Raw genomic sequence first — 18,858 nt, forward strand, 5'->3', positions numbered from 1 at the left:
TGGGTTCAGATAAAGTAGAATCTGAATGATAGACTTCATATCAATCTTGAGGTTTGGTTAATATACATGGCTCTACCAGAGGCTAGGTTCAACTCTTTTTGTGGCGACTAAAACCCCCTAAGACAAATAAATTTACAGAGAAATGCAGAAAATTTGTCAACTTACCCCTCCAGACAACTTAATCACCCTGACCTTGGAGCTGACATGTGGCCCATCTCCACCACCTCCACTGTTGGCCCTGTGCATGACAGTCCTCTTCACCCCTGGCTTGGTGTCCTGAGGCCGGCCCTGGAGGGATGTCACTCTGGCTGCCTGTGGGGAGTGGGGGGTCTCCTCCACTTCCATAGGTTTGACTTGGAGGACTTTGTGTGGCAGCTGTCGCAGATGCTTCAGTGATCTCACATGCTGCCCTTGATGCTGCATGTTAGCACCAGGCGGGACAAAGTTTACTGCTTTGGGCTGAACATTAGCAATGGTGACATCTTGGTTTTTAACAAGAAGTCTGGTTTTCACATTCTGCCTGCACTGTGCCCCTGGAAAGGGCAACAATGGGTTACCATTAGTGGGCGATGGCGTAGCTGCCAGCTCCTCTTGCTCCATGGGGGTCTGTGAGCCATAGATCTGCTGTTGCTGTTGCTGCTGCTGTTGTTGCTGCTGCTGCTGTTGCTGCTGCTGCTGTTGCTGTTGTGCAAGTCTTTCCAGTAACTCTTTCTTTCTGGCACCAGCCTGCTGCTGCCTTCGTAACTCCTTCTGCTTTAGGATTTCTTCTCTCAGGCGCTTCTGCTCCTCTATCTTTAAGCGATATAACCTTGTCTCTTCATCTTCATCAGGAAACTAAAAATGGAAAACACAGTTCATTTTGCTTTACATGTCAGGGTAGCCATTTCAAACAAATTAATTTCTCCCAAACCTTTCAATGTGGTATTTGAAAAAAGGCATTCAAAAATCTGCTTAACAAGAAGTATAACTCTTTCCTCCAGGGAGGGGAAAATTTTATATAGCTAAACCTAATTTGGAGAATCTTATCAGAATATTAAAAATGAAATAATGTAAATTTCCACTCATTTATAAGTTTGAAACCAATTAAACTATTCATTTAAGATATCAAAATATGTTTCGAATGGGAATGGCAACAGCCATAAGGGTCCTGCTGTCACATGGGTTTTATCTGGTTCTTCTCTGACAAACCAACAAAAGGTGGGGTGTAAATGACCTGAAAGGCCCTGATTAGAACTATTGATTTTTCGTACAGAATTTTCAGCCTGATCTCAAACTCATTTGTCACAGAATAATTGGTTATAATGAACAGCACAAGTCAATCTTTCTGACCTTGAACTCACACACCCTCCTCAGAATCAAAATGCTGCCAATAGCAGTATTGGAATATTAATGGTAAGTGAATGCCCTGAATATCCTAGACCCAAAATACACTCAAAGTCTTTACAGAGAATTCCTTTCTAAAGCCTAGTAAATTTTTTCACCAATGAACCCAATGAAGAAAGCTTGTAATTTAAAAATAATGTTCTATAAAATTACCTATCCATAGTCTTTACAGAAGTATAAGACCCAATCTATAAAGAATTCACCTAGTTATAAATCTCACCTATCTGGCATAAATCTCAAGAATTAGAAACATAAGACAAGCACAGAGCTTGAGTGAGTGCATCATGGAATTCTTGGTGAATGTCAAAGTCTTTGGTACATTTCAAACAAAACTAAAGGTAGGCTGGTGGAGGACTGTTACTCCACAATGTGTAAGAAATCATACAATAGCAAACAATGCAGCTGTCAGCAGCAGAACCCAGATGCAGGATTTCCTAACACAGGAATAATTCAGCAGCATTTGTTTCCCAAGCAGTCAAGAAAAGGTTAAAGTGGGTTCAGAGATATAAAAATACCTTAGATTTATCCTTTACTGTACCAACTAAATAAATCTAAGCCATCAAATCACCTTTAGCTAAGCAAAATACATTTCTTTAAAAAGAAAATATAAGCCTGGTTTCATTTACACACACACACACACACAAATCCAAAAAAAAAAAAAAAAAAAAACAACTAACTAAAACAAATTAAGGCATTCAACCTATACCACTGTAACCTGATAACTTTGCATTTTACTTTCATAAATTATCTGCCTATAGTAAATTTACAAAAGATTCCTGGTAAGACTAAAACAAAATGAGTAAGCATGGCTAACTGTTCCTCTCCTTGTGTTATTTAGTAACTGTTATTATGTGAGAAACATGTACGTGAACCAGACTGAACATATATACAAGTTCTAAGTTGGCTATATACACCAAAGGCCCTAATAAATGTTTAGCAAAGAATTATTTATATTTTTGGGTGTGTGTGTGCGCGCGTACTCTAAGACTGAACACAGGGCCTTGTGAATGGTGTGCAAATGCTCAACCACTGAAATATATAATCTCTTTATTACTTTTTTTTTTTTTTTTTTAATTTTGAGAAGGACCTAAGTTGTCCAGACTGGCCTTGAACTATTGATTTTCCTGCCTCATTTAGTTGTCAAAAGTAGCTAAGTGGGGCTGGAGAGATGGCTCAGAAGTTAAGAACACCGGCTGTTCTTCTAAAGGTCCTGAGTTCAATTACCAGCAACCACATCATAGCTCATAACCATATTAAAATGAGATATAGTGCCCTCTCCTGCCCTGAAGGCACACAAGCAGGCAGAACACTGTATAAATAATAAAATAAATCTTAAAAAAAAAAAAAAGTAGCTAAGTTACAAAGGTGCAATCCAAGACCCAGTTCACAATGCACTCCTTATAAACCACTCCTTTACAGTCCGTATATCCACATTTTCTTTCATATACTGATTATAAAACCCTAAGTTTATTCAATGACATTCAAAAACATTCTTACTTCATAATTTTCATGTGATATGATTAAAATTATCATAATCATTTATCAGAAGGAAAGCTGAATGACAAAAAAAAACTAATTAAAAGGTTCAAACAGTGTTAACTGGTCTTAGAAAGGATGAGTTCCCTAAATTTTTACTTAAGGAAATGCTCCATGCTATCATTACAATGCACAATATAATAACCAACTGACTCGTCACGCTGCTTCACTACACTCATCATGGATTTTATTGGTGCTCAATAACTCCATGTACCTGTCTATGCCCAGCTCCCAGCTGCTCCCCATATTATTTCATCTTCATTTAACATATAGGAAAGTTGAGGTTTGTATGAGGTGAGGACCTTAAAATTAAAGACCAGGTAAAATACTAACCCACATTTATGACTCTACATCTATCTTAAATTACCAAATGTAAGTAAGGCCACAGAGCCACAAGGCTTTGTGACTAAGGTCTTACTGGCACTGAGCATCCATTCCTGTAAGAACTGCATATAATCCACCTTGTGCCACAATGGCAGAGGTGAGTGATTATGATGGTCAAGAACATTTATAGAATTTGGAGACCTTTAGAGAAAACATCTGCTAAACCTAGATATATACTACTTCTATATAACACAACAATAACTATACAAATATAAAAAAGTTAGTATCATAAACCAGTGAGAATGTTGGCGTACCCATGCACACACCAAGGAATTAAAATACAAGCTGCTCAAGTGCTCTGCCACCTATTTCCCCAACAGTAAGAGTATCTTTTATGAACATGTCTGTTGGGCTAAAAAAAAAAAAATCCACTTAAGGGAAATACACGGGCAGAGCTTCTGGATGAGGAAATTAAGCAGAACATATTGACACTCAGGCTCCCTATTCCAGAACAAAGAAGTCCCAGGAAGGAGGTCCTACCTCTGGTTCTGCTTTTGCTTCTTCCTTAGCTTGAGGGCCAGGACTAAGTGGCTTGACTTTTGCATCAGTCTTTCCCTGTGAGCTCCTGGAAGCCACCACAGACCTACAGGGTGGGGATGTGTTCACAATGGGCTTCACCTGAGCGGCAGGTGTAGAGGAGCAGCGAGTACCACTCATTTCCAATACATGTGAAGGTGCTATGGGGAGTTCACGAAGATTGCTGTTTCTGGGAGCAGTAGGTTGCATCTGCTGCATGGGTCGTTTGCTTATATTCTGAGATGCTGCGCTCTGTCACACACACACACACACACAAAAAAAAAAAAAAAAAAAAAAACCACAAGTTTATTAGAGAGTAAAAACACAAGTCATCAATAACTGTCTTCTCTTCTGAGAGGTAGATCCCTACTCTTTGGCAAATACTTCTTATGCATAAGCGTAGCTGTGTGCCCTGGTGCTTAAAAATCAGTTGATGTGACATGATTAAAACTATAAATACAGCTTCCATTTATAAAAGTCAAACCCAGTGATTTTTCAATATATGAATTAACATTTTTAACAGAATTCTGAGCAACAACAAAACAACAACAGAAAACTCTCATTCTGGCTTCTTCAAGGACCCAACTGAATCAATGGCACATTGTTTCTACTTCTCCTGAGTTTAAAATGGAACAGGAGACCCTAATACTATGTTTCAATCTTGTGAAAAACTTCCTACAGAAAAAAGTGTCACAAAGTTCTATCACAAGAAATCTTGGTTACTTGGACATTCTTGGGACAAAAACTCACATGTCAAGGGTCAGAGGTAGCTGAGACAGGGAAGGAATGAGCTTCTACTGTTACCTTAACAAGGAAACCCAGTCACACATACCTCTCCTCTATCTAGAAACCCCCTTAATGCTTTCACCTGAGTCACATTAATATATAAAGAGGCAGCTGGGCATGGTGGCGCACACCTGTGATCCCTGCACTCGGGGAGGCAAAGGCAGGAGGATCTCTTCACGTTTGAGGCCAGCCTTGTCTATAAAGCAAGTCCAGGACAGCCAGGTCTACACAGTGAAACCCTGTCTTGAAAAGAAACAAAGAAGAAGGAAGAAGAAGAAGAGGAAGGAGAAAAAGAAGGAAGAGGAGGAGAAGGAGGAGGAGATATAAAAAGGCAAGGTTAGGAAAACCGGTTCAATGCAGCTCAGTGACCTGCTCAAACTATGAGAATAAAAGTACAGGACTGAGGCTGGAGAGATGGCTCAGTGGTTAAGACCACTGGCTGTTCTTCCAGAGGACCCTGGTTCAATTATCACCACCCATATGGTAGTTCATAACTGTCTCTACCTCTTATTCTAGGGGATCTGACACCCTCACAAAGCCATACATGTAATCAAAACACCAATGTACATAATAGAAATAAATTCTTAAAAAGTACAGAACTAAAAAGAAGACTTATAAACAGGAATTCTGTTAGCAACATTATGTTTTGTCCTGGAAGAGAAATTAACATTAGTTACTGGTGGAGTCAAGGCAATGGCAGCTACATTTTACTATCACAACAACCTACTATTTCCCAGTTCCTTTCACTGCATCACAAGACCACATTTGCTGGCCGTCTGTAAAATGTAGCACCACAAACAAATGCAAGTTAATTTCCAACAGATAATTCCCACAGAGGCAGATAATCTATATCAAAAGCTAAGGCCCTCACACAGGAGAAATGATGAAACAATATTGTCTAATCACTACAGAAAACTCAAATGCATGAAAGTGAATACTAACATAGCCTTTAAGACTCACAGAAAGATAAGTTATCTATAGTTTAAATTTTTTTGCAAAGTGCTCTAAAATAACAACTATAGTTTACTTTGGAAACTATATGGTATATTTATTAATTTAAAAAAATGACAAATAGCTGGGTACAGTGGCACACCTGTGATCCTAGCATTCGGGGAGGCAGAGGCAGGTATATCTCTGTGAGTTTAAGCCAGCCTGGTCTACAAAGTGAGTCCAGGACAGCCCAAGGCAACACAGGCAAACCCTGTCTCAAAAAATGAAAATAAAAATACAACAACAAAACTGAAAACTGACCTAACTCAGAAACTGTGTCCCATAAGTAATATAAGTTAAGCCACATCTAGTACTCACATGTCGTAGCCCTTGACGTGGGGTGCACTGCATCCGACTGCTGTTGGGCTGAGGCTGGGCAGTCTGTACATGCGGCCTGAACTGAGGCTGAGACATGGGCATCAGAGGAGGAGGAGGAGCGGAAAGGTGGTGATGATGCTGGTGCTGTTGCGGCTGATGCTGAGGGGGAGGCTGATGCTGTGGGGGAGGCTGGTGAGGAGGCTGGAGGGGAGGTTGCAGGGGTGGCTGGTGCTGGTGATGCTGGGGTTGCTGCTGCGGCTGCTGAGGCTGCGGCTGCGGTTGATGAGGTGGTGGCAGCGGAGGATGCAGGGGTCCCTTCCATTTCAAAAGAAAGAGAAACAACAGCTTACAAACAGATGTGCAAGGGAGATTTCAACCCAATGGTTTCCTTAAAAACCTTAGCATGAGAAAAAAAAAAAAAAAACTCATGTGGAGAACTAACAGCATCATACATGTAACAACTGGCTCGTGACATTACCTTTGTATACCTAAAACATATGCAAAATAATAAAAGGCAGCTTCCTACAGCATGCTTAGCTGGTGCAGTCAAGTCCACTAGACTAGAAAGACCTGAGGAAAAGAGCACAGACCAAGGACACACTGCTTTCCAACTAAGAAAGACATCTACATGTTCATGGCAACTGCTGCTTGGTAATGGAATTATTTATTTATTTTTTTAATATTCACATATATCCTAATATTTCAACAACAGAGAAATTATTTCCATTTTTATTAAAAAAAATCAAAATATTTAAGCCTTTTCTGAACACTACAGTTACCTCTTCTTTTTAGCTTAAACAGAGTCTTTTAAAACTTATTTCATTTACTTACAGCTCAACTAGCTGCTGTATATGAGTACATGTGTACCAACATGAGCACGTGCCACAGTATGCACGAGGTGGCCAGAGCACAACTTGCTTGAGTCAGCTCTTTCCTTCCACCACGTGAATCCCAAGGATCAAGCTCAGGTGGTCAGGATTGGTAGCTGGTGCTTTTACCCGATCATCTATCTTGGCCAGCCTAGATGTGTTTTTTTAATAATTTATTTACGTGTATGGATGTTTTAGGTGAACGTATGTCTATGCACCATGGGCATGTCTGGCGCCCGCCAAGGCCAGAGAAAGACTTTGGATCCCTGGAACCGTTACAGATGGGTATGAGCCAGCATATATGTGCTAGGAGCTGAACCCCATCCTCTGGAAAGACAGCAAATGCTCTTAATGACTGAGTCATCTCTTTAGTCCCTAAATACACATTCTTTTATTTCCTATGTATCCAAATAGTTGATATAAGTTTACTATTGCCAACTCTATCTCTTCCTTTTTGGGTACACAATAGCTCCCAAGTGCTGGAATTAAGCAATACCACAATACCCTGATAGTAAGAGTGAAATACAAAGAAAATACACCAGGTAGGAAAAAATGTCACAAAAACTTGTACTGGCCAGTAAACATCTACCAGCAGAGGGCGCACAAGCCTGTCACATATAGTGTGAGAAACTGAACACTGTTCCTCCCCACCAAAGCCCTTTTTCCTCCCTAGTAGGAACATGATGCTGGGAAAATACTACACAAGGTAAGTAAACACACCATCAGGACATCAGGACATACTTTAATATTAGTAGTCTTACTTCCCCTTTAGTATTCCCAGGTGACAAAGTTTAGCTCCCTGAAATGAGAACCACTTTTTACATATTCCCTAGTATTAAGGAAATAATATTGTCAAGAAAGGTGGCTGTAACAAACAGTACACTTAACACTACTACTCATATCCTTTACATGACCATAAGTTAGCAGAAACAGTTAGAACCTGAAACTTCCCTTTCAGGAAATACAAAGGCTCATCACCATATAAACAAGGTCTCCTTCAAGGCTGGTTCATGAGCATACCTGAAGATTAGGCTGTGCATGTGTAGGCAGGAACGGCTGTCCTGGGCTGGGTAGAAACGGCTGTCTAGGAGGAATGAAAGGCCTGGCAGTTGCTGACCCTGGCTGACTAAAGTGCAGAATCCCTACTGGGCCTGGGGGCTGCAGGGCTGGTCTTACAGGCCTCTCTCTAGGGAACACTGGCTGCTGTCCTTGCTGATTAAATGCTGGTCCAGGCTGAGTGAACGGTAAAGGACTCTGAGTGGGGACAGGATGGCTGCTGTTCAGGAGTGTGGGAGGAGGTGGCGGTGGAGGAGGGCTTCGCTGTTCCAAAAAAAGATGACTGGGGAACCTTGGTTCACCTGAAACTGAATAATAATACATCATTACCTTCAAGTTAGAAAGACCACACACTTCTTAGATGAGCATTTTCAGAAACCATCTCACTATTACCAAATGTTGGCAGTGGATTTTATAAAGAATCCCCAGATCTTAGCTATCTCAGCATGGTTTTGTGGGTGGTTTTCTATAAACCTTTCCTTCTTTGTACAAAACTGTCATATTTCTTATCCAATTACTGTTTAATTTTAGCCACTGAAATGACCAGTAGAATCATTATAACACATTTCCTAGTGAAAGGTAAATTCTGTTTTAGCAGTAACTGCACAGATCCGCATTCAATGCCACTTCTATCGCCTCATCTTATGCCCATCACATCCCTTCATGTACCTCCCAAGAAGAAAGGGTCTCGTTCCTGAGGTGGGGGTGGGGCTCTCCACTGGTCTTGAAGAGGGAGTCGAGGTGGCTGATTAAAATTGCTGGGAACAGGCCCAGGGGTGTGCTGTGGAAATTCTGGAGGGCCCTAAAGAGCAATGAAAAACACCATGTTGTTTTCAGAATATACACATAATACCAAGCTTAACAATATCATCACTCATTTTCTATGGTCAACCTACTTCTTTCTGTTGCCTCTCTACATATGCTCATGTATGAGATAAATATCTATGTGCAAATATGACATTACATAAAAAATTATTTTGTCATAATAAATTTCAAAATGCAGCATCAAAAAATTAATTCAGAATTTTAACATTACTAGAGAGCCATATCACTGCCCCAAAGGTTATACAAATCTACACAACTACTGACCTTCAGTCCCATAAATGAGAAAGACTAAATACATATTTTGGACATTCATAGATTTGTTTTGTCAAAGATGCTATTCTTTGTTATCTACTTAACACAAACCTAAGCTACAGCTATGAAGCAAATTTACTTCAAAGAAAAAAAAAATTTAAATTTGTATCTTAACAAAAATTAAAAACATCTGAGATAACAGAAAAACATGAATTTTTAAGAAATCAAATTACTAAAGGAAAAATAACATACAGCTGATTCTCCTGGACAATAAAAAGATTTGGGATCGCTCATGTCTCAATGATAGAGTATACCTCAGTGGTAGAAGTCCTAGGCTCAATATCTAGCACCACAAGAAAACCAAACTAACCAACAAACTCAAGAATTTCTCAGTAACTGCATTTTCCTAGCAGAACTGAGAGAAGTAAAGGCAAACAGCGTCATTCCAGTGTTCTTTAGTATACTTACGGAGAAAGTTAAACTACTGCGCTAGTACCTATGGAACTGCTACTCAAAGAAAAAGAAAGCCACAAAGTGCCCTTAACAAAATAATAAATTCAAATTCTTTTCATTTAGTATCACCTCATCCACAGGAAATGACCCAGTATTTCTCAACTCTTAGGCAGTTAAGAATGCTTGCTGATTTTGCAGAGGACACAAGCTTGGTTTCCAGCACCACTGTAGGCAGCTCCAGCTACAGTTGATCCAAAATCCTCTTCTGATCTCTGCCAGCACATACGCCCATGTACATTCCAACATGGAGATATGCAATTAAAAGTAAAATTTAGAAAAACAAAATCTTCTTCCTCAGAAGTTCAAAACTCTAATGCCTTGTTTATTGTTTTATTACTAATAATTTTGGCTATTCTCCCTAAATGTGAATCCATTTTATTGCTATAAAGTACAGGAGTACTTTTTCTGTTGTCTTTAAAAATCTGTTCTAGGACCAGCAAGGCTATCAGTGGGTGAGTCTGATCCCAGAACCTACATGGTGGAAGAAAAGAAAAAAAAAAAAAAAAAAACAAAAAACAAAACTGCAAATTTTCTTCTGACCTCCACACATGCATACAAACACACAGAACAACAAACAAATGGAAAGTGTACTTTCGACTTAATAATTTAGTCTCAATAGCACTTGCTGCATAAGCATCAAGACCTAAACTCTAATACTCTGCATCCATAGAAACACAGATGGCAGCACAGACCTAGAAACCCAGCAATGGCCGGAGGATTCCTTGGGCTCACTGGCCAGCCAGATTGGCTAAAATGGCTCCAGATGAGGCGACAAACTCTCAAAAAATAAGATAGAAAAGTAACTGAGGAAGACATCTAGCATCAGCCTCTGGCCTCTACATGTGCTCCCACACACAACACACACACACATACAAATATATCCACAGAGAGTGAGTGTGTGTGCATGAGAGAGAGCGGAGGGAAGAGGAAGAGGAGGAGGGAGGAGAGGGAGAGGGAGGAAAAAGGGGAAGAGGGGAGAAGAGGGGAGAGGGGAGAGGGGAGGGGAGAGAGCAAGGGAGCACCTGGGGGAAAGACAGACAGAATGACAGAGAGAACAAGCAAGCACCTGAGGGCACAATAATACTGTAAAAGGGACACTGCCAGTTACCACAAACCTATAAGCCTAACTGTTGCTAAAAATGGCAATAAAATGAGGTTAAAATGCAAACATTAAATCTTTCTAAAAACAAAGCACTAGGATTTATTGAATGATACAAAACAGAAATACCCCCATATCACATTCTTTTAGCTACTTCAAGTGAGACTGAGGCAGCCCTCACCACACCAAAATCACACTGCTTCTTGCTACCAAAAAAGATGTCTAGTCATATCCCCTTCCCCTCAAAGCACAGACAATAAGGAGAAACCTGAGAATATGTAATACAAACTTGCCCATCTTCAAAACAATCACACAAACAGTGGTACTCGCTAGAGACATTACTCTAATGTTTAGAGAGGTTTAACATCTTCACTCTGATAACATTCAGAAAACCTTTTTCTAACAATACAACAGCTTCAGTTTCACATGTCAGCATACTCTGGCATACAACAACTTAAGACTCCTTAAGTCTAAAAAAAATCAGTGACTTTCTAAATCACTCAAACTCAAAGTTTCATATTGCAGATTTCAAATTTTGGCTTATGGGAACTCAGTGGGTTAAAATCCAGGGTATGAATTCCCAAAACTAGAAACTCTGAAACCTGAAATACTCTGGTCCTAATCATTTCAAATAAAGATGATTCAACACCTATAAATATATCCAAACATGTTTTTTTCTTTAATTTTTAAAATTCTTTATTAATTACACTTTATTCACTTTGTATCCCCTCTTTGGTTCCCTCCCTCCCCCCATCCCAATCCCTCCCTTCCTCCACCCTCTGCATGCATGCCCCTCCCCAAGTCCACTGATAGGGGAGGTCTTCTTTTCCTTCCTTCTGATCCTAGTCAATTAGGTCTCATCAGGAGTGGCTGCATTGTCTTCTTCTGTGGCCTGGTAATGCTGCTTCCCCCTCAGGGGGAGGTAATTAAAAAACAGGCCAATCAGTTCATGTCAGAGACAGTCCCTGTTCCTCTTACAATGGAACCCACCTGGATATTGAACTGCCACGGGCTACATCTGTGCAGGGGTCTTAGGTTATCTCCCTGCATGGTCCTTGGTTGGAGTATCAGTCTCAGGAAAGACCCCTGTGCTCAGATTTTTTGGTTCTGTTGCTCTCCTTGTGGAGTTCCTGTCCTCTCCAGATCTTACTGTTTCCCACTTCTTTCCTAAGATTCCCTGCACTCTGCCCAAAGGTTGCCCATAACTCTCAGCATCTGCATTGATAGTCTGCAGGGCAGAGCCTCAGCCTCATTTGTAATAGCCAGAAACTGGAAACAACCCAGATGCCCCTCAGTGGAGGAATGGATCCAGAAATTGTGGTATATCTACACAATGAAATATTACTCAGCAATAAAAAACAAGGAAATCATGAAATTTGCAGGTAAATGGTGAGATCTGGAAAAGATCATCCTGAGTGAGCTATCCCAGAAGCAGAAAGATGCACATGATATATACTCACTCATAGAGACATATAATATAGGATAAACCTACTAAAATCTGTACACCTAAAGAAACTAATCAAGAGGGAGGACTCTTGCTAAAATGCTCAATCCCTATCCAGAAAGGCAAAGAGGATGGACATCAGAAGAAGGAGAAAAGAGGGCAAAGTCAGGAGCCTGACACAGAGGACCTCTGAAAGGCTCTGCCCTGCAGACTATCAATCCAAACATGTTTTTAAGTGATCTTCAAAACTTCCTGGATGAAAAATGAGCAATCACATCTATGTAACAAAGGAAGAGGAAGTAGAAGGAAGGGATGGAATGGATAGATGGATGGATGGATGAATGGAGGAATGAATGAACGGGAATCAGTTTACACACCTCTGGTATGTGAAGAGGTCTAAGTGGCTTCTAATCCAAGTGTCTTAGTTAGGGTTTCTATTGCTGTTATAAAACACCATCATCATCAACAACAATAACAAAAAACACTTGGGGAAGTAAAGGGTTTATTTCATCTCAGCCCACCTTCTTATACCACCCAGGGCCATCAGCCCAGAGTAGCACCATCCAACAGTGTGCTAGACCCTCCCACATCAATCAAGAAAATGGCCTCGAGCGAGGCTTAATCACAAGCAAAATCTTGGTTAGGGCTCACTCTTCCAAAAGGACTCTAGCTTGTGCCAAGTTGACATAAAACTAACCAGCATACCAAGCAAATCAGCAATCCAGACCCTTTCAAATTAGACAACTGTTCTCAAAAGCTGCACAGGATTGTCACTTAGGGGCAGTCTGAAATGGAACATACTGAGGCCATCAGAAATCAGAAACAGTGGGCCTATCACATATAAGAGTTTAAAAGATCTAACTCAGTATCTGCAGATAAGGTGTAGCCTTGACTCTAAAGTCGGGCACTTGGCATCCTTACAAAAGGTTACTTGAATTCAAAAAGTGTTGTTTGTCTTTGGCTATATGATTAACCTTGATGTCAGGGAAGCTGGAAGAATGGGCCTGAATGAAGGATCACATACAATGATTCTCACAGAATTTTAATAACTACCATGTGAATCCAACAAGAACCAACAGAGTTCATAATCATCTACAGAGGAATAAAGGTGTCAAACACTGTGCCATCATAACTGCACATACAAGGCCCATTACCTCATCAAACACAGCCAGAGAACAAAATTTTACGGCATCAAATTACTGCCTAAAGTAAAGAAAAATCATACCTCTATTTTGGTAATTTTAAACCATACGTTAGTCATTCAACCACTTCTGAAAATTTCACTTAAAAAACTCAATGGGAGCTCCCACAGGTCATTTTTGTCAGGACAAATTGAAAAGGCAGAAAGTAGTTTAAACCAGCTAGCAGAGACCTGACAAAGATTACAGAGCTGAAGATTTCAAGCAGCAATCAACTTTCCCCTTAGCTATAGAATGTCAGTGCCTGGATACTACGTGGCACTATAAACTCTGAAAACTATACCACACTGAGTATAAACTTCTATAATGCATCTTCTTCTCTAAGAACTTAATTCATGTGTTGTTTCAGACAAAAATACAAAATCTTCCCTCCCACCCCCAGAACAGCTTCTCTAGTAGAAACAGCATTTTCTGCCATCTCTCCTCATTCCAGAGGCCCTGACTGACTCTCTGCTCCTTGAGGTTTGCTTCACAGGCCCACCCTGGTGTAGAACACAGATAACCCACATTCCCATTTCCCAGCTTGCTGAGGGACTGTGCAATGAACAGTTCTGTTATAGCAGATTAGAATCACCAAATGTGTATTTAATTTTAACTGGTCCATCATCACTGGGTTTTTTTGTTTGTTTGTTTTTGTTTTTTTGTTTTCCCTAACCCTAGTCAGCTTCTTCTCCCACTGCTCTGGTCACTTTACATTTGATCATCTTCTGGTTCTGATCTGTAACACAGATGCTCCTATGCCTGCAACAGCCTGAGCAGCTTCACTGTATCCAAGTATCATCTACAGTAATTAGTATTGTATGTGCTAATTTTTAGCAGTAGCCTATTTAAGATAATCTACATTTTCATTCTATTACTGCATTTAGTCAGATTTTTCATAAAACAAACAGTATACTGAATTTCAGCAAGCACTCAGGCATGCTACTGATGTGATATTTATCAGTGAGCATGCTTCAAGCTCCTAAATCTTTATGTTAACAAGCTGACAAAAAGTAGATCTATGAGGAATTGAATAGGAGAGAATTTACTACTTAACAACAACAGTTATACAATAGTTGTACTGATAGCTGGAAATCAACAACACTCACAGTGAAAACTTTTATCAACTTACAACTTTCACCACTTTCAACAAAGAGTGCAACAAGCCTAATCTACTTGCAATTCATCATCACATGTTGCCGCTTCCACCAATGCGCTGCTGCTCTCCCCACCTATTTCCTTTCAAAAACCAGAGTAACTTTTTACAGGGTGTACCTATCTCCTTCTAGAACCAGCGTGGCTTCCTGCAGGCTGCACCTGACTTTCTAGACATACCTCCTACATTATCATGAAACTCAAGACAAGACCCTCTGCAGCTGGCCTTTCTGTTCAGATCTCAGGAAGACCAAAAAGCTCCAGTTTCCCTTCACTCTGACTTCCTCACGAAGACTTCATAACTGAATGTAATTTAGCCCAGCATTCCTGTCTGGTTTTGTTACTGGGCTCACAGAACTATAAAGTGTATTGGTTCTATGTGAAATCTGCAATCACATATCAACTGGGATCGATGGCGACCCTCTTTATCAGACTATTAATTGTGTGTCCTCCAAGGAGAGGTTTTCTCATAGATAAGGCCAATGTACTGAGACAGTAGAGTAGCTTCCACACTCCCAGAAGTGAAGTTCTACTGTCATGGAGAAACCAAGGAGGGCATCACTTTGTTTTTAACCCATCATCCTTGTCCTAACTAGTGGTTAGAGTCAGGAGGACTTAAAAGAGACCAATGCACAGTTTCCAGTATGAACTTCAAGCACTGGGCAGTGATGGTGTCAGCCTTTAATCCTAGCACTCAGGAGGCAGAGGCAGATGGATCTCTGTGAATTAGACACCAGCCTGATCTTTAGTGTGAGTTTCAGGACAGTCAGGCATACACACAGAGAAGCCCTGTCTTGAAAACAAAAAACAAAAAGAACTTCAAGCTACTGCAGACTAGGTGTGTGCCATGGCTGCAGTCCAATCCCAGCTGCCACAAACCGGTGCTACAAACCTGTTCTCTAAGACAGGGTCTCACCAAGCAGGCCAGACTAGGTGCTCAGAAAGTCCCAGGGATCCTCTGGTCTCTGTCTCACCAAAGTTGGGATTACAAGCATATACTACTATATCCAGCTTTGTTATATATGCTTTGTACTGAACTCAGGTCTTGATTCTTGCATGGCCAAGCATTTTGCCAACGGAGCTATCCTTCTGGACCTAAGCATATAACTTCTCGAGTCTCTATGCACTATCAGGGTCCACAGAAGAATATTCTATGTCTTTATAACTTCTAAAGCCAGCCTTTTATATTAAACTGAAAATATAATGGGATCTCAAATCCTGCTCCTTTGAAATGTTATTAAACTGCTAAGTTTTCTTTTCTAGGTTCCCACATGCTGCTTAAGTGCATCCTCACAAGCATTACAATGTGAGGTGTATGCAGCAAAGCCTCCAGATTCTCACATGATAATTCTCTGGCTCACTAGAACATAAGAAGAGTTTTTTAAGACTCCCTGTAATGCTTAAGCAGAACATTATTCCGGCTTCAAGATGAACCTTTAAGAGCCCAGATGAGAAGAGATGTTCACAATAACACTGAATGCAGCACTTGCTCCAGGATATAGAGAAGAACCCAGAGCTGCCTCAGCCCTGTTCTTCTGCCCAGCTAATTTCCAGATGTAGCCCAGAACAGGTGACTTAATATGTCTGGACCCTGGTTTACTCATTTTTAAAATGGAAATAACAATAGAACCTAAAAGTCACGAACAGAAAAGTACTCCATGCAGTACCCCACAAACAACCTAGCTCTATCAAACATGTCATTATCACTCTTGCATGACAGTTTCGCAGATGGTCGTCTAGACTGTGAAATAAAGCACATGACTGTTGATAATTTCCAGGTTTCCTTGTTGTGTAAGAAAAAATTAATTGAAACTGAAAACCCCCTCATCTCTCCAGTCCATTCCTACTTCTTTCGGCCTTAACTGCACAGAATGCCATGGCTATCATAGATACTAATAAGTCTTCCTCACTTAGCACAAGGTCTGACACACAGACTGTTATGAAGTGTTAGAGATAGTAAATAAGTAACTTTCACTTCTAATGGCAAGCTAATACCAAGCCTCACAGTCTAACCTTGGAACTACTGTGTAGCACACCAGCTTCCACGAAGCACACAGGTATTTATTTATAGCATGACACAAAGCAGAAGAAGTGAGAAAGGGAAAGAGGGAAGGATGAAAGGAGGGAGGGTTAAGCAGGGTCTTAGCCTAAAAAAGATTCCTATATCTGAAACTTCTGAAGTCCACAGAAGCCAAGGTGTGACATGACCATTGGTTTACAAAAGACAAGTAAGAACAGTACACTCAGACTCTCTTGCTTATTTGTAACTTTACTGAGGAAGAATGAGGAGAAAAACATGGAAATTGTCTCCCGAATTCTAAGAGGCAACATCTTTTCTTTGAAGAGTCAGTTATTTGGACAGTATGCTGTCTACTTCCAAGGCCCCTGTCAGCCTCCATGGCTCTGCTTCAGATTGAATTGAGACTTAAACACCTATAAGATACATAAAGTCCAACTCTAATAATTCACCCCATACATATTAACAAGTACTTTTCAGGGTTAAAGCCAAATATAAAATCTGATCAATAAACTAGAAATATGGCAAAAATTTCTCAAAGAATAAGAAGATAGCAGGGAGTCTGTTCCATGGCAGAATTATCCATTCATTACAGCATCTATGTAAGTGATTCCTGAATTTGTCCGAGTGCTAGCCAATGGCTTATGTCTATGGACAGCAATTAACAGGGGAAAAAGATGAAAAGTATCCCGTTGTTACTGAAAAACATGGGTGTTAATAAAATACCAATGAATGCAAGCACCCTTTGTTTCACAGGAACCTGAGCCCCACTCCTCCAAAGACAACTAGCTGCTAGAGTTCCCCAAATGTCTGTCATTTTCTGAAAACCACCAAGGCTCTGGCATGGAGCCTTCCCTGAAGGCCATGTGGCCAGGAGAGCATATACAATGAGTGGAATCTCTAACCCAGAAAGCTAAAGCCTCCCCAAAATTATCCTTATTCTTTTCCCACATGCCTGCAAATACAGAGACTACATCAGGGTCAGAGCCAGAGAGTCAATCTACACGGAACCTGACAAACCATGAGGTAAGAAGTAGAACACCCTGCAGGTCCACCTGGAAGGTCAGCCCACTCTACTGTGTACCCCTGAGATGGGCACTCTGAAGCCATCTAGGAATCACAACACACTGCACATGTCTCAAATGCCATCCAGACTAACACTGACTGTTTTTCTGAGAACTGCCCAATAGGAGGAAGGGGAGCCCTTACCCACACATGCTGACCTCAGCTAGGATTTATGCTCAGGACTCTGTCTTAAATTAAGTTGCTAGGGCTCAGGACTCTAAGCTGGAATCTTATCTTAGCCTTTCTTTCTTGTTTCCCTCTGCCCAGCCAGGTTGTGCTTCTGCTAACCTCAGATTAAGCCCCCATTCCCAGAATTCTAGCCCACAATCCCAGAAAGCCACAGCTACAATGCTATCTAATTCCATTAATCCTGGGGTGTTTCAGCTAGCATGCACCACCTACCCAGCCTTACTCTGGAATGAGTAGCAACTAAGCAGAAAAGTAATATAAGTCCCCAAAATATCATAGAACTACCATCAACCCAAACTTTCTCTTCCCTTTTCAACCCTCTCCCTTATAATAACTAATTGAGTTCTGCTTTATGACCTTTGAACACACCTGGCTCACATACATCAGATACAATATTGTACCTAACATACATACAATTCAAAGAAATGGGTGCAACAAGCCACTACTCCTTAACAAGGTGAAGAAACTGAAGGTTAAGAGTTTCACCATAGATTAATGGCAGCACAGAACAAGGCCCCACACTTGCGGTTCTTCCCATCTACCTCAGGTCAATGCTTAAGCCACAGAAGACAACGTACTGAGTTCTGACTCTACATTCCTGCAGTGATTCCTACCAATGAATGCATGGGTATAAAGGTTAATGAATGATTAATTCCCTCCACCAAATGCAGAATTATTTTTCAACTGTGTTGTCATGTAACTTTCAGTACTAAAGTGCTTCTACCATTGGAAAGAAAAGACTAGTCTAATCCATTCAAACTGCTGTTTTGCTTTCTTTATATCCCTTTAAAAATCCAAGATAAGAGATTATCATCCCTTCATAATTCTTGTACAGATTGTGCTTTCACTTTTTTGCATCTCTTGTTAATTACATGACATTATCTATATTAATCCTATTCAGAAAGAATTGATAACTTCAGTTACAAAAAAAAAAAAAAGATGGAAACTTTGCATAAATTGCTTAGCAAAAACTTAATCGTATAAAGACAAGAATAAAAAGGTTTCAACTGCTATTATGCCACTTATCAGCTTCTCTAAAAGGGTCAGTTGGTATGTTTTAATAAGACTAATTAAATACTTTAACAATGTCATTGAAATTTCCTGAATCTTTCAATAAATTACAACCTTCCTGTATAACATGTTTTTCATTTATTAATCTCACTTAAAATGCAAAGAACTGTATAAGAAACCACTGACACTTAAGAACACCTCACAGTTAATTCTGATTAAATGGGTTAAAAGCAAAGAATAAAGACCACAAGTGACCCCTGACACAATTAAAA

The 18,858-nt window shown here is 40.3% G+C and overlaps 1 protein-coding gene across 4 annotated transcripts in view; it reads right to left on the reverse strand.

Moving 5' to 3' along the window:
• Positions 1-18,858, reverse strand: part of Rbm33 (RNA binding motif protein 33) — a 104,581-nt gene that overhangs the window by 26,443 nt on the left and 59,280 nt on the right. For all 4 annotated transcript variants that reach the window (XM_055612569.1, XM_055612568.1, XM_055612567.1 and 1 more), the window contains 5 exons: positions 8,508-8,640; positions 7,803-8,146; positions 5,914-6,228; positions 3,784-4,071; positions 166-834 (listed from right to left, as the gene is read on the reverse strand). In XM_055612569.1, coding sequence (XP_055468544.1) covers positions 166-834; positions 3,784-4,071; positions 5,914-6,228; positions 7,803-8,146; positions 8,508-8,640 — 1,749 coding nt within the window. The remainder of the gene's footprint in view (positions 1-165; positions 835-3,783; positions 4,072-5,913; positions 6,229-7,802; positions 8,147-8,507; positions 8,641-18,858) is intronic.

Source organism: Psammomys obesus, unplaced genomic scaffold (genome assembly GCF_907164565.1).
Source record: "Psammomys obesus unplaced genomic scaffold, mPsaObe1.curated_primary_1811, whole genome shotgun sequence".
NCBI classification, from domain to species: domain Eukaryota; kingdom Metazoa; phylum Chordata; class Mammalia; order Rodentia; family Muridae; genus Psammomys; species Psammomys obesus.